Consider the following 22,325-nt stretch of genomic DNA (forward strand, 5'->3'; position numbering starts at 1 on the left):
GGGATAATGGGGCATGCTGGAGATCGAACCTAGGTCATCTGTGTGCAAAGCAAGTGCCCTCCCCGCTGTGCTATCACTTCGGCCCCAATTTCAGGGGCCGACTTTGTTTAAAAGGAATTTGTTTTCGGGGTTGGAGTGATACCCCTAGCAGGTAGGTTACTTGCCTTATACGCTGCCAACCTGACTTTAATTATCTGGCATCCCACAGGGTGTCCCGAGCCTCACCAGGAATAATTTTTGAGTGCATAGTTAGGAGTAAACCCTGAGTATCACCGGATGTGGCCCCAGAGACATAATAAATAAAACTCAAACATAAACATAAAACTACGAAGTGGGTATAACAGGTGGGGTGTTTGTCTTACATGTGGCTGATCTAGGTTCAATACCTGGTCTCCCATTTGGTCTCCGGAGCCTCCCAGACCTACCAGAGCACAGAGTCAGGAGTAACACATGTGGATCACAAACAAAACTAAATCCCCTCAATCTCTCTCTCTCTCTCTGTGTCTCTCTCTCTCTCTCTCCCCCCCACCCCCGAACTTCATCACTAGTGACACATAGGCCCTGAGCACTGTGCCAGGAGTAGTCCCAAGCACCCCAAATGAAAGACCCCCAAAGCAAAAAAAACATCTCTCTCTCCAGTTTAATCCTTAGCACAGATACTGAATTGAATATGAGTCCCCAGAGTGTGTTTTTGGGGGTGCAGGCTGTGGCGGGAGACCAGCTAAGGTACATTCCTGGAGCAGGACCTAGCAGCTTTCTCAGCCTTGCCCTCACCCCGAATCTTTGTGTTCTTCCTCCTCTGTTTTTGTTTTTCTGTGGTGCCAGGACTTGAATGCAGAGCTCATGCATGCGGGGCATTCACATCTCCAGCCCTACTTATACATTTTTTTTTTTTTTTTGCTTTTCGGGCCATACCCTGTGACGCCCAGGGGTTGCTGCTGGATCAAACCATGGTCCGTCCTAGGTCAGCTGCGTACAAGGCAAATGCCCTACTGCTATGCCACCACTCTGGTTCCTAGACATTTTTTTTGGGGGGGGGCACACCCAATAGCACTCGGGTTACTCCTGGCTCTGCACTCAGGAATCATTCCTGGCAGGTTCCGATACCCTATGGGACACTGGGGAACGAACCTGGGTGGACCATGCAAAGCAAGTGTCTTCCCTGCTGTGTTATCACTCTAGCCCCCTAGACTTTTTTAAAATGGTTTTTGTTTAGCTTTTTGCCTGTTTTGGCAATGCCAGGAATCGAACCCAGGGCCTCATACTTGCAAATGCTTTACCCTTAAGCCACAACGTTGGTCTGAAAAAAATAGTTTGTGTACTTTGCCTCCTTCCCCTCCTTCCCTCCCTCCCTCCCTCCCTCCCTCCCTCCCTCCCTCCCTCCCTCCCTCCCTCCCTCCCTTCCTTCCTTCCTTCCTTCCTTCCTTCCTTCCTTCCTTCCTTCCGTTTTTGGGCCACACTCAGCAGCACTCAGGGGGTTACTCCTGGCTCTGAGCTCAGAAATTACTCCTGGCAGGCTCGGGGGACCCTCTGGGGTGTCAGGGATTGAACCCGGGTTGATCACGTGCAAGGCAAGCACCCTCTCCACCGACCTCTTGCTCCAGCCTCAGTTGCCTATATTTGTTGCTGGGGACTGAATCCGGGTCAGTTGTATCCAAAACAAGTGCTTCATCCTTACACTCAGCTATTGAATTCTCATTCTTTTTTTTTTTTTTTTTTGGTTTTTGGGTCACACCCGGCCTTGCTCAAGGGTTACTCCTGGCTCCATGCTCAGAAATTGCTCCTGGCAGGCACAGGGGACCATATGGGACGCTGGGATTCGAACCGATGACCTCTTGCATGAAAGGCAAACGCTTTACCTCCATGCTATCTCTCCAGCCCCCTCACTCAAGTTATTTTGAGGCTTTTTTATTGTTGTTGGTTTTAGGGCCACACCATTGGCACTCGGAGGTTACTCCTGGTTCTGCATTCAGGGACCCTTATGGGATGCCGGAGATCGAACCCGGGTTGGCCTCAGGTGAGGCAAATGTCCTCCCTGCCCTGTGCTATCATTGATCTGGCCCCTATTTGGAGCTTTGTTGCTGGCCGCAGGATTCATTTGGTCTCCAGGATCCCAGGGTGGCGCCGACCTCCTCTGGCCCCTGCAGGGATGGGGCGCCATGGGGACTTGGAGCTGTTTCTAAACGCAGCCTTGGGGAAGGGGGGGTTCTGCTTCTTGGGGTCCCACAGGGCCAGCGGGGCGGGCAGCAGAGGGACGAGGTGTGGGGCCACCCTGGGCAGAGGAGGCGGCGGCGGGGACTTAAGAGCTGACGGAGCCCTGGAACCCCGGTGCCTAGTCTGTGAGTGCTTTAGTGGATTGGGAGTGCCACTGGCTTCTCGGACTTGCTCATCTCCATGAGGCTTCAGTGCTCCACTCCCCCGGGAGCCACACTCATCAGTAGGTTAGCGCCCCAACAAGATGACCTCATAACATGCTCTCTGACTTGCCAGTTTTCCCCTGTCTCCCTGTGCTGTGTAGCCCTTGCCCCAGTTCTTCTGGCTACTTGAGTGGTTTCTATTTTTTTTTTTTTTTTTTTTTTTGGTTTTTGGGCCACACCCGGTGGTGCTCAGGGGTTACTCCTGGCTGTCTGCTCAGAAATAGCTCCCGGCAGGCATGGGGGACCATAAGGGACACCGGGATTCGAACCAACCACCCTTGGTCCTGGATTTGCTGCTTGCAAGGCAAACCACCCTTGGTCCTGGATCGGCTGCTTGCAAGGCAAACACCGCTGTGCTATCTCTCCAGGCCCTGACTTGAGTGGTTTCTTTTTTCTTTTTTTTTGGGTTTTGGGCCACACCCGGCGGTGCTCAGGGGTTACTCCTGGCTGTCTGCTCAGAAATAGCTCCTGGCAGGCACGGGGGACCATATGGGACACCGGGATTCGAACCAACCACCTTTGGTCCTGGATCTGCTGCTTACAAGGCAAACACCGCTGTGCTATCTCTCCGGGCCCGGCTTGAGTGGTTTCTAAGATTTCACTTGGCCTTCATTCTATTTCTATTTTGTTGTTGTTGTTTGGGGGCAGTACTCAACTGTGCTCAGAGGTTACTCCTGGCTCTGCACTCCGGAATCACTCCTGGAAGGTTTGGAGGACCCTATGGGAAGCCAGGGATTGAACCTGGGTTGACTGTGTGCAAGGCAAATATCATCCCTTCTGTGCTGTTGCTCTGGCCCCAGACCCTCTGTTGTTTACTTGTTTGTTTTTGTTATTTTTGGGCCACACCCAGCAGCGCTCAGGAGTTACTCCTGGCAGGCTCAAGGGGGTCATATAGGATGTGGCATCAAACCCATTGGCCTCATGCAAGGCAAACTGTCTACCCACTGTGCTATTGCTCTGGCCTCCTGACCCTCTATTGTTGAGACCAGGATGCTGGGGATTGAACCCTGGTTGGCATGCAAGGCGAGCGCTTTACTTGCTATACTATCTCTCAGCCCCTCAGATTCTTGTTTATTTGTTTGGGACCACATTTGCAGTGCTTAGGGCTTACTCAGGGGAATCACTCCTGGCTGGACTTGGGCAGCGGTGGGGGAAGCCATCTGGGGAGCCAGCGATCAAACCTGGGTCTGCAGCTTATGAAGCAAATGCTCTCCCCTCCATTGTCTTGTTCCGGATTTTTAGTTTCCTTTCCATGTGGGAAACGCAGCCCATCCTGGATGAGCACTGAGAGCAAGCACCCCGGGTTTTACCCCGCAGGTTTAGATGTGGGTGTCCGAGTCCTCTGGTCCTCCATGCTTAGAAATGTGGCCACCCCACCTTGAGTTGAAGCGCACAGGTTTCACCATGGTGAGGAGCATGGCCCAGTGCCCCCAACTCCTGACATTTCTTTCCTTCTTTCCTAGAGGCTGTGACTGAGACGCAGAACCAGGGCCTTGTCAATGTGGGGGAGTTGCTGTCCCCCTGGGGGTGAGCACGATACTCTGGGCATGCCTGCAGCACCCTGGGCCCATGGACCTCAAGGAGAAGCACACGGTAGGTGGCACCTGGGTGCTGTGGTTGTGCGTGGTGGGTGCCAAGACCATGGCCCATGGCCTGTGGGTGGCTCTGAGCCGTGTTGACCCCCTGACATCCCCCTCCCCGGAAGTAATTTCACTCCTTGGCTCTGTTCTGAGACATCACCAACAGGCTGCGCATGGGGTCCGGGTACCTCTCTGTGGTAAGGGATCCCATGGATCTCTGTTCCCATTTAATTTTTTGGTGACTTTTTGGTTTTTGGCCGCACCCAGCAGTGCTCAGATATTTCCCTTGGCAGGCTCGGGGAACTCTATAGGATGCCGAGAATCGAACCTGGTTCAGCTGTGTGCAAGACAGATGCCTTCCCACTGTGCTATTGCTCAGCCCCATGGCTCCAGGCCCTTTGTCCAGATCCCTGGCCCCATCTCCTGCCATCTCCCACAGTCCCCAGAAAATCTCCTGGGGGCACTGGGAGGTAGCTCTGACCCCCCCCCCCCATCCCCAGATTCTGACATTAGCGTGAGGGTCTGAGTTCTGTCAGGGGTGACCTGTGGCCAGGTCACAGGGGCCTTAGAGAGCACGTGGGAGGGGGGGTTGGTGTGACCCCCAACACCTTAAGGTAAAGATGGAATAATGAGAGAGTCCCTGTTGCTTCTGGCCCCCACAGCCTCCGGGACAAGCAGGTTCGGGATTGTGGATTGTGAAGGGCCGCCACATCTGCGGGGAGGGAGGACAGCTGGAAGGAAGGAGGTGGGAATAGCTGGTACCCCACAACCCCCAGTTGTCATGGATCACACACAGTGGAGCTGGGTCTCTTCTCCCTGGCTCAGGTGTGGCTCTTGGCTGCTCCCACACAAAGAGCCTTGGAGGGACAGGTTGGACTTTCTGGCCCCTGTGCTGGGAGCAGCAACGCATCATAACCCCACCCCATCCCAGTGCACCCACAAGCTTCTTCCCTCCCCTGGGTCCGCCTTAGTGTTTCCAGGGGTCCCATGGAGGGGCAGCTCTGGAGTTTGAGGGGGCTGCTAAGTTGACTGGGCCTCACCCTCCTGCCAGTTGTCCTTCCTCCCCCCACCTGCTGTCCTCCCTCCATCCCTCCTGCCCACTGTCCTTTCTCCCGCCTATAGTCCTCCCTCTCTCCTGCTAACTGTCCTTTCTCCCTTCTGCTGGCTGTATTCTTTACTGTCAACTCAACTGTATTCCGTCCTTCCCACCTGCTGTCCTCCCTACCTTCTGCCTACAGTCCTCCCTCCCCCTCCCGGGCTGTCCTCCTCCCACAGGGTTATCCCCTAAACCTCCCGCCCATGGCTGCTCTGCGGCGTCGCCCAGGAAACTGGGCCCTGGGGAGGCACTTGGGCCCCTGCCTGCCCGTGGATGGTTCGGCTCTGGTATGGTGCTCCCTGGGGCTTCTGCAGCCCTATCCCGAGGGTGGCCTGGCCATGGGCCAAGGGTCCGTCTGTTCCCAGTGCCTTTGGCCCCTCCTGTACCCAGGATGTGCCCCAGAACTTCCTGGATGTCAAACTGGGGTTTCTCAGAGTCAAACTTGGACCAGCTCAGGCTGCTGCAAGGGGGAGGGGGACCCGGAGTCACAGCTTCATTGTCTGTCTGGGATGGACCAGTGGACAGATGTAAAAACGGACAAACTCACACGCTCACGCCAGTGTCCTGGAGCCCGGCAGTATGTGGGCGTGTGTGCAAGTGCAAGTGTGTGGGACTCAAGGCTACTGGGGAGCCCCAGCCCCCACATACCTGAGGAGCCCCAGTCTCGGGGCTGGCGTCTGTCTTCTCCTCCCGCCTCCCCCCTGCTCCAGTTTCTCAGGCTCCACAGGATGCGCCGCTATTAATAGCCCCCCCCAGTCCCCTCTGACCTCCTTCCCGCAGCCTTGGCGTCGCCTCTGCAGTACCCTGCATCCCTGAGTGATCGTGGGTGCTCCCGGAAAGCAGGCTGGACCTAGCCAGCTGGGGGGGGGGGCCTCATTCTGCCTCTGCGCAAAGAAGGGCACCTGGGAAGAGGGTTGGCGTCGCCCCCTCGGCTGCTCTGCTCCCTAGCACCGGCCCCTGGTGGATGAGCCCAGCTCCTGGACATCTGGCGGAGCCCAGAGTACACAAACTTTCTCCCCCACCCCCCCCTCCCTCCTGCGCTCCTGCCTCTGCCTCTGTCTCGCCTCCTCCCCAAATCTGCAGCCGCTGAGAAATAGGCTGAATTAATCTGCACATCAGACCGGCTCATCACAGTCTGGTCTGGTCTGGTCTGGCTCTCTCTCTCTTTCTCGCTCTCTTTCACACACACACCCCTCTCTCCTTTTCATTTCTTTTCCTCTCTCCTTATTTCTCTGCCCTCCTTTCTGTTTTTGTCTTTCTCATACACTCCTTTCCTTTTTCTCTCTTGCCCTATTTTTTTCTATTCCTCTTCCCTCCCTCTCTCCATCTTCTTCTCTCCCTCTCTTCCCTTCCCCCATCCCTCCCACCTTCCTTCCATCCCTCCCTCCCCACGCCCCCCCTCTTTCTCTCCATTTCTCCCTCTCCTTCACTCTCTCTCCTCTGTGCTGAAGTTCTGAATTGCCCCATGCTCTTCAGACAGGCAGAGCTGTGGATGCCCCAGCAGGGGAAAGGCAGCACAGTGAGTACTGCTAGGCTCTGTGCTCTGCAGATGTTGGGGGTCAGGGCTGCTGTGGGCTAATGGGAGCCCTGGAGGGGGCCAAGCAGCTGGGTTGCTGTCACCGGCCCTGCGCAGGTCATGCTGAGTCTGAGGTCTTTGGCCAAAGCCACGAGAAGTCTCCGCCTGCTCTCAGGACAGCATGAGGTGGACACAGGAGGGTGAGTGAGGCTGCTGACCTCCTCACCCTGCCTGGCTCAGGCTTGTGATGGGTATCCAGGGCCTGACTCCTTTCCCGGATTTAGGGGTTCCCTGGGGCCCAGTGAGGGTTCGGGGCAGGGAGAGTCAGGATGCAGTTGTGACTGGTGGCTCCTAGCCTGGCTAAGCTCCTGCAGTTCACCTGCTCCCCCAAACTTCTGGGGCTACCTGCTGGATTCCACTTGCTCCCCCAAACATTTGGGGCCTAAAGGGAAGCAACTGGGGTGCAAAGAGAACCCCAGGATGCCCTAAGTAGCTCAACAGCCACCAGCCCCAGCCATGTGCTCTGGAGAGCAGATTCTGATTTGTGATGACATGGGGAAGGGGCTTCACCCCACCTCTGCCGGGGCCCCTCATGGAGCAGTTCAGTGGAGTGAGGGATGGGTCAGTGGGCTGGGTTGGTCCTGACTGTGGAGACAATGGCGGTGGGGGTGAGTAGAGCTGGGGAGATCTTGCCCCTTTGGGGTCCAAGTATCTCAAGTCTCCAGGCGAAGAGCACAACACCCCAATTTCCTATGCTTAGGACCTCCCTGTGGCTGACCCCGTCACCCACCTGCGTCACCACTTTCTGCGTCTCCCCTGGAAAGCTGCCACCCCAGGCCCTTGAGTGTAGATGGATTGGGGAGACCGAAGCACAGCACAGGGGGGGGCCTTGGGGAGCTGGCACCCTGCAGGCAGCAATGGGGGTGTCTGTGCTTCCTACTCCTTCCTGGCCTGTGCAGGCAGGCCTTGCCCGGGGTGAGGGGTGGGGAGAGGGGGCGTTGGTGTGTAATTAGGAAACCGCTAGGCCCTGAGTTGCAGGGCAGCTTGGAATGGCCCGTCTGGAGCCAGTGCCCCCGGCCAGACACAACATGCGGGGGTGGCCGCCTGCTCGCTCATGCTGCCGCCGCCAAAGGGCTGGCAGGCCCTGTCCTGCCTTGGCTTTGCCCTGCCTTGTTCGCTGCCATCCTCTGTCCACACCTGGAAAGGAGTGGGGGACAGGGTCTGGAATCTGGGGGCCCAGCCAGAAAGGGGCCCTGGGCAGCTGGGCTGGGGATCGGGAGAGCCTGGTTTGCGGGGGACCTACGATGAGGTCAGGGTTTTGGGGCAGCAGAGGAGACGTGCTGAGATTTATTTGGGGTGACATGCAAGCGGCTCTCTAAGGCTCCTGGTAGCTTTCTTGGGGGATCCCAAGACCTGTGGATTTGGCCAGGGCCCCCTTCATAGTTGAGGTCACACCCAGAGGTGCTATGGGGTTACTATTGGCAAGACCCTGTGAGATGCGAGGATGGAACCCAGGTTGGCCTCCTGCAAGGCAAACTCCCTCCCCGCTGTGCTATTTCTCTGACCCCCCTCCCTTTTCTCCAGCCCTTGCCTGCCTCTAGGGGAGAGGCCTTTCCACCTCTGCCCCTGGAGGAAGCTTCTGGGGGTACTCTGAATCCCTCAGTTCCATCCTTGGGGCTTTCCCAAGTGACCTCCTCAGGGGCTGGCTGGAGCTGAGCTGGCTCCCCCTTTTTCCTCCCCCCCTCCCAGCCAGCCTCCTCTGTTTCTGTTCCCAGAGGCATCCGCGCCCACAGCCACTTGAGAAGCCTCATCAGATGTTCCTGTTGGTCTGTCCTGGCTGTGGCCTCTGGGGAAACCCCAGAAATCCCTGGACCCCCAGTGGAGAGAACATGGCTCAGCGATAGTTTTTTTGGGGGGGTGCAGTCCCTGAGGTTTTTTTTTTTTTTTTTTTTTTTTTTTTTACTTCTGGCTCTGCGCTCAGAAATCACTCCTGGCAGGCTCTGAGGACCAACCATATGGGATGCTGGGAATCCAATCCAGGTCTATTCCTGGTCCTCCGCGTGCAAGGCAAATGCCCTACGACTGTGCTATAACTCTGGTCCCTCTGAGGGTTTTTTTTGTTTGTTTGTTTTTGGGCCACATCTGGCTCTGCGTTCAGGAGTTATTCCTGGCAGGCTCCAGGGATGCTGGGAGAAACCTGGGTCAGCTGCATGCAAGGAAAATGCCCTCCTCGGGGCCGGAGAGATAGCATGGAGGTAAGGCGTTTGCCTCTCATGCAGAAGGTCATCGGTTCGAATCCCAGCGTCCCATATGGTCCCCCGTGCTTGCCAGGAGCGACTTTTGAGAGTGGAGCCAGTAATAACCCCTGAGCACTGCCGGGTGAGACCCAAAAAAAAAAAAAAGAAAATGCCCTCCTCGCTGTGCTCTCCATCAGGCCCTGTGAGTCTTGAATCCAAAAAACTGCCTGGGAAGCAGTTGCCCTGTGACCAGAAGTGGGGAGCTGGGGCTTAGTGGAATTGAAGGGGAGGACTGGGAGTGTTGGGCCGTACCAGGTACCACCCCACACCGGTGATCAGCTGTGGGCTTGCCAGGGCTCCATGATGGAACTTTGATCTGCTCCGCCCTTCCCAGATGAGTGGATGTTAAGTGGGGCATGTGGGGCTGAGGCAGTTTAGTGGCCCCTTTCAGGGGTATACAGTCTTGGGGAGACCTGGGCAAGACCAGGAACCCTTGATGACTGACTGCACCTATTTTTGTTTGCAGGGGCCACACCTCAGTGCTCAGGACTTACTCCTGGCTCTGTGCTCTTGGCAGTGCTCGGGGACTATATAGGATGCTGGGGATCGAACCCCGGGTGGGTCATGTGCAAGGCCACCTCGCTGTCATATGTCTCTGGCCACATCTAGACAGCACCAGGCCAATATAATTTCCGGATACAGCCCTTTCCTTAAAAGTGGGGTCCCGGGGCCAGAGAGATAGCACAGTGGAAGGTCATTTGCCTTACACACAGCTGATCCAGGACAGATGGTGGTTCGAATCCTGGCATCCCACATGGTTCCCCGTGCATGCCAGGAGTGATTTCTGAGTGCAGATCGAGGAGTAACCCCTGAGCGCCGCCAGGTGTGACCCAAAAACCAAAAAAAGGAAAAACATGGGGCCAGAGCGATAGGACAGCAGTAGGGCATTTGCCTTGCATGCTGCTGACCCAGGTCAGACCTAAGTTTGATCCCTAGTGTCCAGCCTGCCAGGAGAGATTTCTGAGCACACAGCCAGGAGTAACCCCTGAATGCCACTGGGTGTGACCCAAAAACTAAAAAAAACAAAAATGGGGTCCTGGATGTGCAGGTCCTTCCCCAGGGATTTAATGTGGGGCTGAGCCCTCAGTCTGTCAGAGCAGCACAGGGTCTGGGGTGATCAGAGTTGTGTGAGCAGACCCCAAGAGTCCCCCTGCTGGCTGGGGTGTAATGATTTACTCCTGGTTCTGTGTTCAGGGATTACTCCTGGCGGTGCTCAGGGGACCACATGGAATGGTAGGGGTTGAATCATGATCAGCCACATACATGCAAGACAATCACCTTATTCGCTGTAATATGGCTCCAGCCCTGGAATTTTGTTTGTTTGTTTTTTGAGCCCTACCTGGTTGTTCAGAGGCTACTCCTGGCTCCGTGCTTCAGGGTGACTCCTGGTGGTGCTCAAGGACCCATGCTGGGGATTGAGCTCAGGCCTCCAGCATGCAAAGAATATGCTGGCCGTTTTGTACCAAATCCCCCACCCCAATGTCCTCTTCTCAAACAGTCCTTAGGGACCAGTTGGGGCTTCTCCTTCATGTTTTTATTTCTTTTTTTTTTTTTTTTTTTCCCGCCCGCCCGCCCGCCCGCCTTCATGTTTTTATTTCATTGCTTTTTCCGCTGTGACAGGAATGTAGTTTGGGGGTCATACTTGAGGGTTAAGCTGCTGAGTGCCCCCTTCTCCAGGAAATGGCAAAGCTAGCATTTTTCTGGGGCCTCTCCCCACCACATGAAAGAAGTACCTGCTTCTGGGCACAGCGTTTATAAGATGGTGCCTCCAAGCAGTGGAGGGAGGTGGGCTGGTGAGAAAGGGTAGGCGTGGGGCCTTGATGCTGTGGGTCCAGAGTTGACTGAGATGAATCAGGAAAGGCTGCCTAGAGTTTTGGGGGAAGGTCTGATGCCTTGGTGGTTACTCCCAGCAATTCTCAGCCAACCTGGTGGGCAGCACAAGGCTAGGGCTGGCAGGCTTCGTGCCAATCCCAGTGTTGGGGCCAGCGGTGCTGGGAGCCTCCAGTGCTAAACCTGGATGCTGGGGGGACCGTATGGTGTGGGGGACCCATCAGGCATGTGCCCCAGCTGTTCTCCCTGGCCCTGGCTTCGGTTTAAACTGGAAGTGTGGGGGTTTGACAAGAGGTTTGACCAAGCTCACCCTAAGAGAGGAAGAAATAGGACCATGAGGGATGTGATGGTGGGGCCTGTGGGCACGCTCTGCAGGGCTTCTTCCCCCTGGGGAGGTGCTGAGCGCCTTCTGCTTCCACAGGGCGAGCCCCCCTCGGCCCTGGGCCTGTCCACCAGGAAGGCACTGGGCATCCTGAAGCAGCAGCTGGAGGCGGTGCTGGACGGGCACCTGAAGGAGCGCAAGAAACGGCTCACATGGAAGGTGAAGCTGCTGGGCGGACTGCGGACTGCCAATCTGGGCTAAGGGGGGGGTCCAGTTGGAATGAAGCTGAAAGGGCTGTGGAGGGACTCCTGCATCTCACTTCCTATATGGGCCCAGGGGCTGAACTCCACAGCAGTACAGGAAGGATGGGACCCGGGTCTGGGGCGCGCGCGCACACACACACACACACACACACACACCCGGACACACCCGGACACACACACACACATCCGGACTCACACACACACCCGGACTCACACACACACCCAGACACATACACACACACACACACACCCGGACACACGCACACATCTGGATTCACACACACACTCAGACTCACACACACACACCCAGACACATACACACCTGGACTCACACACATACCCAGACTCTCTCTCTCTCACACACACAAACACAGACTCTCTCACACACACACCAAGAATTACACACACACACCCAGACACACACTCACCCGGACTCACACACACCCGGACTCACACACACACACCCAGACTCTTACACACACACACACACACACCCAGACACACACACACACAGCTGGGGCGGGCTACACGCACAGACACCCCCCCCCCCCCGAACACACACACACATCTGGACTCACACACACACCCAGATACACACACACCTGGACTCACACACACACCCAGACTCTCACACACACACCCACACCCAGACTCTCACACACAGACCAAGAATCACACACACACACCCAGACTCACACACACACCCGGACACACTCACACACCCAGACACACACACACACACCTGGACCCACACACACACACACAGACTCTTACACACACACAGATACACACAGACACTTACCACACACACAGACACACACACACAGACACACACACCCAGACTCACTCACACAGCGGACTCATGCCTTGCCTCCTGTTCCCCCAGGAGATGTGGAGGAACAGCTTCTTGCACCAGAGTAACCGCTGCTCATGTTTCCATTGGCCGGGCGCCTCGCTCATGCTGCTGGCCGTTCTGCTACTGCTGGGCTGCTGTGGGGGCCAGCCGGCTGGCAGGTATGTATGTACAGCTCTGGGGTGCCTCTCTAACCTGAGGCCTGTCTTCTTTTTTTGTTTTTGTTTTTGTTTTTGGGCCACACCCGGTGGTGCTCAGGGGTTACTCCTGGCTATCTGCTCAGAAATAGCTCCTGGCAGGCATGGGGGACCCTATGGGACACTGGGATTCAAACCAACCACCTTTGGTCCTGGATCGGCTGCTTGCAAGGCAAACGCCGCTGTGGTATCTCTCCAGCCCTCTGAGACCTGTCTTCTGCCTCTCTAACCTGAGGCCTCCCCTTGCCTCCCAGGGCAGCAGACTGGCCCTCGCTGCTCCCACCTGGGGCCTGTGTTGTTGAGCTACTCTACCGAGTGCCAGCGGGTGTGGACGAGAGTGGGAAGCTGACCCCAGAATGATGGGTGCAGGCCTGGGGGAATCACGCTGAACTGAGCGAGTGTCTCTCCACCAGAGTCCCCACCTTTCCTCTCCTTTCTCCCAGTCAAGGTGTGGAGCTGGTGAACGCCTGTGCTCTCTTCCTCCTGCTGATCCTCAACCTCTTCCTCATCGGGCGCCAAGACCGGCTCAAGCGCAGGGAGGTGGAGCGGCGGCTCCAGGGAATTATCGACCAGATCCGAGGTGAAGAGAAGGCCTGCAGCGGGTCTGATGGGGGCTGGAGGCAAGAGCCTGGCATATAGGCTGCACCCCTGGGGCCTGCAGCTGGTTCCTAGGATCCATGTGGCTTGTGGGAGGCATCCATGGTGCTCCCTGGGCTCTTCAGCATATCAAGGTGTGGGTGGGCAAGCTGGGGGGGCGTTAGCTGAAACTTGCTATCCAAGTTGGGAGCCTCATGAAGCCCTTGCTTTGGTGTCAGTCCTGCTTGGGGTCCCGTGCAGGGATGGTGTAGGGACAACGAACACCCATCAGGAGCAGCCCAGTAGGATCTCTGTTCCTCCAGTTGGGGTGATGTTGCATGGCCTGCACCAGGGCCTGAGGACTGTGTTGGTGCCTGCTGAGAGCTGACCAGGGACTGGAGGGAGACAGTTCTCTCCTCTCCCAGCATCTCCTGCCACCCCTTCCCCAAGGCTGCATACGAGTTATTTTGGTCAGCCCTGAAATGGCAGTACCATAATGGGGTGACAGAGGGGCCCTGATATCCCCAGGCAGGATGAGTCTCTAGTTCTAGACCATCCGTGGCTCCTTTCTCCCTCCCTCCATCTCTCACTCCTCAGCTTCATATCCCACAGCGGGCTTCTTGAGCTTTGTGTTTGGTACCCTAAAGCCTCTTCCTGTCCCTCTATTGCTCCCCCTTTCCCCTCAGCCTGATCAGGGGTGGCAGCGAAGCCTTATGCTCACAGGATGGCTTGTATGTGGCATTAGCAGACACATGTGGGTCTCCTCTCATGAGGTTTAGACTGTGACTGGTAGTAAGGTGCAGGGTATGAGAGTTTCAAGTATTGGGGGAATGAGAAAGGGCCTCCGGGAGAGATTTGAGGCCTACAGGAAAGCTGGGGTAGACGTGAGGGTCATTGCCTGACAGTCGGGAAAGGCAGGACCAAGAGGCTGCCTGCATGTGAGGGGCAAGGGTGACAGGGCCTCTGCTTTGTATTCTCTTCAGATGCCCTTGGGGACGGCAAGGAGGTCACATGGCCCAGTGCCATGTACCCTGATCTGCACATGCCCTTTGCGCCGTCCTGGTCCCTGCACTGGGCCTACAGGGACGGCCATCTAGTCAACCTGCCCGTCAGCCTCCTGGTGGAGGGGGACATCATCGCTCTGAGACCTGGCCAGGAGTCCTTTGCCTCCCTCAGGGGCATCAAGGTAGCACTGAGATCCCCACCTCCACTGTAGGTCCATTGAGGGCTTTGTGGGCCCAAATCTGGGAGCAAAGGGGGGGACTTTCTCTGGGTCAGGGCTGTCTTCTCTCTGGAAATCCAGCTTCTCCCCAACACACAGCCATTTCAGACCAGAGGGTGTTTGCCTTACCAGTGGTCAACGGGTTCCATCCCCTGGACCCCATAAAATCCCCTGAGCCTGCCAGGAGTGATCCCTAAATGCAGAGCCAGGAGTAACCCCTGAACATTGCTAGGTGTGGCCCAAAACCAGAGAAGCGCCCTGACAGGGTTGTCAGGGGTGTCCCTGTGTGTCCCAATGTGCCCAGTGTCCATCCTATGCCCCTTCCTGCCCACAGGACGATGAGCACATTGTCCTGGAGCCCGGTGACCTGTTCCCGCCCTTCTCGCCGCCACCTTCCCCCCGGGGGGAGGTAAAGAAGGGCCCCCAGAGCCCCCAGCAGCACCGACTCTTCCGAGTGCTCGAGACCCCTGTGATCAACAACATCCGGTATGGCGGTCCACCCACCCTCTTCCCTTTCTTTGCCCAGGGTGGGGGCTAGAATGGAGGCTCTACCCTTGCAGGAACTCTGGCATCTGTGGAGACTGAGTTGGGTGGGCTAGAATATTGGGGCCATTCCTGGGGCTGACTCTGGGAATGACAGTTGGGGATGACCCTAGATCGATCCCAGGGACCAGAAGACAGTCACAGGGTCATATTGTTACTCGCTGAGGTTGGGAGACACTTGCATATGGGGGATATTCGCAGCCCTGAGACACTTGCATGCTGGCTGCCAGCCTCCCTGAGTCCCTCCTCGCACAGGTGGTGTCTGGACACAGCCCTGTCACGCCCTGTCACGGCACTGGACAACGAACGTTTTACAGTGCAGTGGGTGATGCTGCATTACGCGGTCCCAGTAGTCCTGGTGTGTAGGTGCCTGGTGAGGGAAGGGTGTGGGTGGGCGAGGCAGGCTCCAGGGGCTGAGGCTCTTCTGTCCTGTTCCACAGACCGGCTTCCTCCTCACCAATGCTCTGCGCTTCATGCTCGGGGCCCCGGGGGTCACCTCCTGGAAGTATACACTCCTCCAGCTGCAGGTATATTGGGCTGCTCGTCCCCTCTCTCCTCTCTCCTGCTCTCTCTCCCTCTGTCTCCCTCTTTCTTCTTTTCTCACTCTTTTTTTTTTTTTTTTTTTTTTTTTTTTTTTTTTTTTTTTTTTGGTTTTTGGGCCACACCCTGTGACGCTCAGGGGTTACTCCTGGCTATGCGCTCAGAAGTTGCTCCTGGCTTCTTGGGGGACCATATGGGACGCCGGGGGATCGAACCGCGGTCCGTCCTAGGCTAGCGCAGGCAAGGCAGGCACCTTACCTCCAGCGCCACCGCCCGGCCCCTTCTTTTCTCACTCTTGCTCTCTCTCATCTTTCTCTCTCTCCCTTTACTTGCTCTCTCACTTTCTTCCCCCCTTCTCTCTCCCCTTCCTTCCTTCCTTCCTTCCTTCCTTCCTTCCTTCCTTCCTTCCTTCCTTCCTTCCTTCCTTCCTTCCTTCCTTCCTTCCTTCCTTCCTCTTTCCTTCCTTCCTTCCTTCCTTCCTTCCTCCTTCCTTCCTTCCTTCCTTCCTTCCTTCCTTCCTTCCTCCTTCCTCCCTCCCTCCCTCCCTCCCTCCCTCCCTTCCTTCCTTCCTTCCTTCCTTCCTTCCTTCCTTCCTTCCTTCCTTCCTTCCTTCCTTCCTTCCTTCCTCCTTCCTTCCTTCCTCCTTCCTTCCTGCCTCCCTCCCTCCCTGCCTCCCTCCCTCCCTCCCTCCCTCCCTCCCTCCCTTCCTTCCTTCCTTCCTTCCTTCCTTCCTTCCTTCCTTCCTTCCTTCCTTCCTTCCTTCCTTCCTTCCTTCCTTCCTTCCTTCCTTCCTCTCTCCCTCCCTCCCTCCCTCCCTCCCTCCCTCCCTCCCTCCCTCCCTTCCTTCCTTCCTTTTCCTTCCTTCCTTCCTTCCTTCCTTCCTTCCTTCCTTCCTTCCTTCCTTCCTTCCTTCCTTCCTTCCTTCCTTCCTTCCTTCCTTCCTTCCTTCCTTCCTTCCTTCCTTCCTTCCTTCCTTTTTTTTTTGGTTTTTGAGCCATAGCCAGCAGTGCTCAGAAATTTCAGAAATTTCTGGCTCTGCACTCAGAAATTGCTCCTGGCTCGGGGGCCATATGGGATGCCGGAAATCGTACCTGGGTCAATCGCATGCAAAATCAACGCCCTACCACTATGTTACCACTCCAGTCTCCTCTCTTTCTTCCTTTCTCTACTTCCTGCCTTCACTTTCTCACCTTCGTTTTTCCCATGTGTCTCCCTCTCTTCCTCTTCCCCCCATTATCTTTCCCTCGTTCTGCAGGTGAATGGCGCATTGCCCATCCTCCCACTCCTCTTCCCAGTGCTCTGGGTCCTGACCACGGCCTGCGGGGAGGCCCGAGTCCTTGCGCAGATGAGCAGGGCTTGCCCCAGCTCCCTGGTGGGTACTTCCTAAGGGTGCTGGGCAAGGATGGAAGGGGGGCTGGGCTGTGCCCCAGTCAGTGGGTCGAGTGCTGCATGCCCTAGGTGGGAAGCCTCCTGGACCCTGACTTTGGCCCTAATCCCCTACCAGGGATCCTCCCACCTGCCTGGGGTGTGTGTAGGGGTTATGGCTTCATTCAGGAGGCCACCACCTACCCACTGAGGCCGTGCCCTTTGTCCACACAGCTGGCCAAGTTCTCAGAGGACACTCTCAGCAGCTACACCGAAGCTGGCTCCACCCAGGTACCCCTCAGTTTATCCGTCTTTCCCAGGTGGAGACTGTCCTCCCACACCTGCTACCCTTTCCCCAACCTGGGGACGTCCCCACTTTATGTGCCTCTGAGACACAGTCCCCCACCACTGCATCTGCCTGGCCGTAATCAAGGGGACTTGCCGACCGTACCCTGGCAACTTTGTCTGCTTACAGCCCCACTGTGTCCCCCCACCAGGAAATGCTGCACTGCATCTGGGGCCATTTCCTGCGCGTGGTCCAGGGCACATCGCCCACGCTCAGCCACAGCTCCAGCCTCCTACACAGCCTGGGCTCTGTCACGGTGAGGTGCCCACAGGGGACTGACCTTCGGCAGGGGTTGGAGGAAGGAGGTACCCCTCACCAGTCCCTGCGTCTACCCTGTGTGTCTCCTCTGCCCCCAAGGTACTGTGTTGTGTGGACAAGCAGGGGGTCCTGTCCTGGCCCAACCCAAGCCCTGAGACGGTGCTGTTCTTCAGTGGAAAGGTGGAGCCCCCCCACAGCAGCCATGAGGACCTCACTGAGGACCTGTCCAGCCGCTCCTTTTGCCACCCTGACATCGCAGAGGAGGTAAGACCCAGACTGGCTGCTGGCTTGAGGAGGATGAGTAGGGTGGGGAGAGTGCTCGGAGCCTCAGCTCAGCTCGGACCCCAGAGCATGTTTGCTTCTCTGCAGCCCCACGAGCGAGATGCCCTCCTGACAGGCCCACTGAACACCACCTTCGACCTCACCAACGAGCAGGAACATGGGGACTGGCCCAGTGACGGGCCCAAGGCCCCCGAAACACACAGCCAACACAAAGCACATGGCTGCAGTGCCAACGCTGGCTTCAGCAGGGACAGCGAGGGGGCTGAGGAGGGGCTCAGGAAGGTGAGGGACTATGGGATGGGGCCACTGAAACTGAAATCCACCGGCCCTCTGGTCTCCCTTACGACCCATTTCTTTCTCCTCATCACATCACACAAGACAGAAAGGTCTGGGCTGGAGCAATAGCACAGAAGGGAGGGCATTTCCCTTGCATGCAGCTAACCCAGGTTCGAACCCAGCATCCTATAGGGTTCTCCAAGCACCGCCAGAAATGGTTCCTAAGCACCACAGGTATGGCCTAAAATTAAAAAGGAAAAAAATGAAAGGCCTGGGCTCTAGCTTTATGGTAGAAAATAAGCTCAGAGCTGCTGGTTACCTGGAAACACTGCTGAGAGTAGCCCCAAAACATACACTGATACTAGGGAGATGAAGCCCTTGGTTTGGCACTATCCTAACACGGACTTTGCTGCAAATGCTAAGCATCGGCCCCACATGAGGAGCTGATTCTCTCTGCAGCCCTAAGTTGGCTGTGGTCCCTCCAAAACATAACCTGATATCTCGGACTCCCTCTGTGGCCCTGATTCGGGGAGTTGCTAGGAGCCAGGGGACAGGTGGGCCCAGCACTCTCTGGAATGGGGGGATCCTTCTCTTAGATACAATCTCCATATTTCCCCTTGCTCCTGGGTGCCCCTCCCACCAGAGCTTGCCGGCGCTGGAGGGCCCAGCCTTGGAGGCAGAAGATTTGGTGTGCGACTACCGGCTGGAGATGCTGAGCCTGTCCCAGGACCAGCAGAACCCCTCGTGCATTCAGTTCGACGACTCCAATTGGCAGTTGCACCTCACCTCGCTCAAGCCGCTGGGCCTTAACGTGCTGCTGAACCTGTGCAGTGCGGGCGTCACTGAGCGCCTGTGCCGCTTCTCCGACCACCTGTGCAACATCGCGCTGCAGGAGAGTCACCGTGCCGTGCGGCCCGTGCAAGTGCCCTGGGGCCTCTGCGAGCTGGCACGCCTCATCGGTCAGTGCCTGCAATCCCTACCACCCCTACCTGCAACTCCCGTCATGCTGTTTCCTCCCCAGTTGCATCCATAGCTCCACGCACTGCCTCTGTTCTGCCCCTTTGCACCAGCCGCTTCCTCCAGGGTGAGGGGAGGCAGCTCAGGAGAACTGGGTGGGGACTGGGTGGGCTTTCCAGGCTGGGGAAGGACACGAAGAGAACTTAGCTTCCTGGAGTGAGGGCTGAGCACCCACCATGGCCCTGACAGGCTTCACACCCGGCGCCAAGGAGCTCTTCAAACATGAGAATCACCTGGCGCTATACCGGCTGCCCAGCGCCGAGTCAGTGAAGGAGACGTCGCTGGGTCGGTTGTCCTGTGCCACCAAGCGGCGGCCCCCTCTCAGCCACATGATCAGCCTCTTCATCAAGGACACCACGACCAGTGAGTCCCACCGTGGGAGCTTGGCCACGTCTGTTCTCTCTCTCTTTTTTTTTTTGGTTTTTGGTTTTTGAACCACATCTGGTGATACTCAGAGGTTATTCCTGGCTATGCTTGGGGGACCATATGGGACACTGGAGGTCATCTGCGTGCAAGGCAAATGCCCTATTGCTGAGCCACTGTCCCAGTCTCTGATCTCTTGTTTTCGGGCCACACACAGCGGGACTCAGTAAGCCTGGTTTACTCCTGGCTCCTGCTCAGTAATCATTCCTGGCAGACTCCGGAGATACTGTGGGATGCTGGGGATCAAACCCAGGTTGGCCAGTGCAAGGTCTGCTATGCTATGGCTCTGGCTTCCTGTTCCTCTTCTTGTGGGGGAAGGTTCTTCTTGTGGGGGAAGGTTCGGACACTTGAGCCTCCAGTGGACCAGCCTGGTGTGGAGACCTGTTGTCCAGGTGGCTCCCCTGTGTCCCCAGAGGGTCAGCACAGGACAGGGGCCACTCAAGGCCGGGTCCCTCTGCGTCCTGCAGGCACTGAACAGATGTTGTCCCATGGGACGGCTGATGTGGTCCTGGAGGCCTGCACAGACTTCTGGGACGGGGCTGACATCTATCCACTTTCTGGTTCTGACAGGTGAGTGAACCCCAGAGCCTCTGCTGTTGTAGCTGGAGTGGTCACCTCCTAGCACCCCTCACTCCTCCCACCCTGTTTCCCCATGCAGAAAGAAGGTGTTGGACTTCTACCAGCGAGCCTGCCTTTCCGGCTACTGCTCTGCCTTTGCGTATAAGCCCATGACCTGCACCTTGTCCTCGCAGCTCAATGGCAAGTGCATTGAGCTGGTGCAAGCGCCCGGCCATGCCAGCATCTTCACCACCTGTGAGCTGCCCAGCACCATCCCCCTCAAACTGGGTGGACGCCGCAGCAGCTGGAGCTCTGACGGTACCCACAGGGCCAGTCCTATCTCCGCTCTGTCCCCAGATGCCCCCTTCTTTCTGCCCCCCGCCATTGCCCCATGGGTTCATGCCATCTGTCCAAGTGAGCATGATTGGTGGATTGCAGTCTGATTCAGATGGGACTAAAAGGCCAGTCTTAGAGGCCAGAGCGATAACACAGCAGGTAGGGCATGTGCCTTGCAGGTGGCCAACCTGGGTTCGATCCCTGACATCCCATAGGATCCCCCAAGTCTGCCAGGAGTGATTTCTGAGCACAGAGCCAGGAGTGACCACTGAACACTGCTGGGTGCGGACCCTCCCCCCAAAAAAAAAGAAAAAGAAAAAAGAAAAGAAAGGCCAGTCTTGGAGCCATCCAGGACAAAGGGACTCAGGGCTCTGCTCACCTTCCTCTACCAGCCTCCAAAGACACCCACTCTGGGTCTTACGACTTTAAGACCCCTGAATTCCTGCCCTGCTCTGTCGGGTGGCTGAGGGTTGGGCCGGGAAGTCACCCGACTGATGAGGATCTTTCATTCTTTTCTCTGTGTCTGTGTTGGTGCTTTCGTGTCATGTGCTTGTGCATGTGTGTGTTGGAATCTGCGGGTTCCTGTGTCCTGCGTTGTTCACGGCTGTGGTGCCGTGCCTGTGTGTGTGCCCATGTATGTCCTTGCTGGGCCCCACCATGTGGCTGCCTGAAGAAGGGATCGGGGAGGTGCTGGAGAAGGAAGACTGCATGCAGGCCCTGAGTGGGCAGATCTTCATGGGCATGGTGTCCTCCCAGTATCAGGCTCGGCTGGACATTGTTCGTCTCATCGACGGGCTGGTCAATGCCTGCATCCGCTTCGTCTACTTCTCCCTGGAGGACGAGCTCAAAAGCAAGGTCCAGGGCCGACCTTCCCTTCCTGGGGAGGGGCCACTCCAGCTCTTTTTTTCCTGCCTTCGATGAGTGTTCATAGGCCCTTCCTCTCTCCCTCTCTCTGCCTTCCCCAGGTATTTGCAGAAAAGATGGGGCTGGAGACCGGCTGGAACTGTCACATCTCCTTGACACCCAATGGGGACCTGCCGGGTTCTGAGATCCCACCCTCCAGCCCCAGCCATGCCGGTTCCCTTCATGATGATGTGAATCAGGGTGAGGGCAGAGGATGGGTTTGTGTGTGTGTAATAACTTCCTTTCGCTAGGGAGAACCCCAGGCCCTCTTTCTGGTCCATTCTGTAGGCTGCCTGCTTCCGCCTGACGGGCTCTTGTCTCTGCAGTGTCCCGAGATGACATGGAGGGACTCCTGCTCATGGAGGAAGAGGGGCACTCAGACCTCATTAGCTTCCAGCCCACGGACAGTGACCTCCCCAGCTTCCTGGAGGACTGTAACCGGGTAGGATGGCTGAGGGGATGTGGGGCGGGAAGTGCCCGTGTGCCCGTGTGCCCGTGTGCCTGTGTGTGTGTGTGTGTGTGTGTGTGTGTGTGTGTGTGTGTGTCCTTTGCGCCTCCTGAGGCTTGGGCATCTGCTTTCTCTAGGCCAAGCTGCCCCGGGGCATCCACCAGGTGCGACCTCACCTACAGAGCATCGACAATGTGCCCCTGCTGGTGCCCCTTTTTACTGACTGCACCCCCGAAAGTGAGCACCCCCGCCAAGGCACCTAGGGGTCTACCAGATCTAGGGAATCAGAAGTGACTCTCCTGGGGGGAGTCCAGTGCTGGTGGGTCTGCCTGCTCCTTCCCCAGCTGCTCGGTGCTCCACTCACCTGATTGCCCCCCCCCATTTCCCCCAGCCATGTGTGAGATGATCAAGATTATGCAGGAGTACGGGGAGGTCACGTGCTGTCTGGGCAGCTCCGCCAACCTGCGGAACAGTTGCCTCTTCCTGCAGAGTGACCTCAGGTCAGCGCCCGGGGGGGGGGGGGCCCTACAAGACTCCCCTGGAGTCACATCTGTACTGTCCTGGGCGGGGTGGGGAGGTGGAGGCCGCAGGTGCTTGCAAGCATGCCAGGAGAGTGGGTTCTTTCTTTTGTGGGGTGCTGCTGCTTATGGGAACTCTCAACAGTATTGCTCTGGACCCCCTGTACCCGTCCCGCTGTTCCTGGGAGACCTTTGGCTATGCCGCCAGCACCAGCATGGCCCAGGCCTCCGAGGGCCTCTCCCCGCTACGGCTCTCGGGCCAGCTCAACAGCCTGGGTTGTTCCCTGACCTTCCGCCAGGAAGAGACCATCAGCATCATTCGGCTCATCGAGCAGGTGGGGTG

The 22,325-nt window shown here is 57.0% G+C and overlaps 1 protein-coding gene across 3 annotated transcripts in view; it reads left to right on the top strand.

Annotated features, from left to right (window-relative positions):
* The window catches only part of TMEM94 (transmembrane protein 94), a 32,998-nt gene that overhangs the window by 7,833 nt on the left and 2,840 nt on the right, over positions 1-22,325 (top strand). The window contains exons 2-24 of one of the 3 annotated variants that reach the window (XM_049776120.1): positions 3,881-4,010; positions 11,158-11,277; positions 12,208-12,335; positions 12,815-12,951; positions 13,931-14,133; positions 14,504-14,655; positions 14,968-15,070; positions 15,153-15,239; positions 16,508-16,624; positions 16,852-16,908; positions 17,115-17,219; positions 17,321-17,485; positions 17,591-17,785; positions 18,423-18,738; positions 18,986-19,159; positions 19,687-19,789; positions 19,878-20,095; positions 20,787-20,968; positions 21,079-21,217; positions 21,343-21,458; positions 21,602-21,701; positions 21,856-21,964; positions 22,128-22,317. In XM_049776120.1, coding sequence (XP_049632077.1) covers positions 3,987-4,010; positions 11,158-11,277; positions 12,208-12,335; positions 12,815-12,951; positions 13,931-14,133; positions 14,504-14,655; positions 14,968-15,070; positions 15,153-15,239; positions 16,508-16,624; positions 16,852-16,908; positions 17,115-17,219; positions 17,321-17,485; positions 17,591-17,785; positions 18,423-18,738; positions 18,986-19,159; positions 19,687-19,789; positions 19,878-20,095; positions 20,787-20,968; positions 21,079-21,217; positions 21,343-21,458; positions 21,602-21,701; positions 21,856-21,964; positions 22,128-22,317 — 3,240 coding nt within the window. In that variant the 5' untranslated portion in view covers positions 3,881-3,986. Of the gene's footprint in view, positions 1-3,880; positions 4,011-6,504; positions 6,613-11,157; positions 11,278-12,207; positions 12,336-12,814; positions 12,952-13,930; positions 14,134-14,503; positions 14,656-14,967; positions 15,071-15,152; positions 15,240-16,507; positions 16,625-16,851; positions 16,909-17,114; positions 17,220-17,320; positions 17,486-17,590; positions 17,786-18,422; positions 18,739-18,985; positions 19,160-19,686; positions 19,790-19,877; positions 20,096-20,786; positions 20,969-21,078; positions 21,218-21,342; positions 21,459-21,601; positions 21,702-21,855; positions 21,965-22,127; positions 22,318-22,325 lie in introns of those variants that run through there. The other 2 variants (XM_049776118.1, XM_049776119.1) reach the window with 2 other exon arrangements.

Source organism: Suncus etruscus, chromosome 1 (assembly GCF_024139225.1).
Source record: "Suncus etruscus isolate mSunEtr1 chromosome 1, mSunEtr1.pri.cur, whole genome shotgun sequence".
NCBI lineage: Eukaryota > Metazoa > Chordata > Mammalia > Eulipotyphla > Soricidae > Suncus > Suncus etruscus.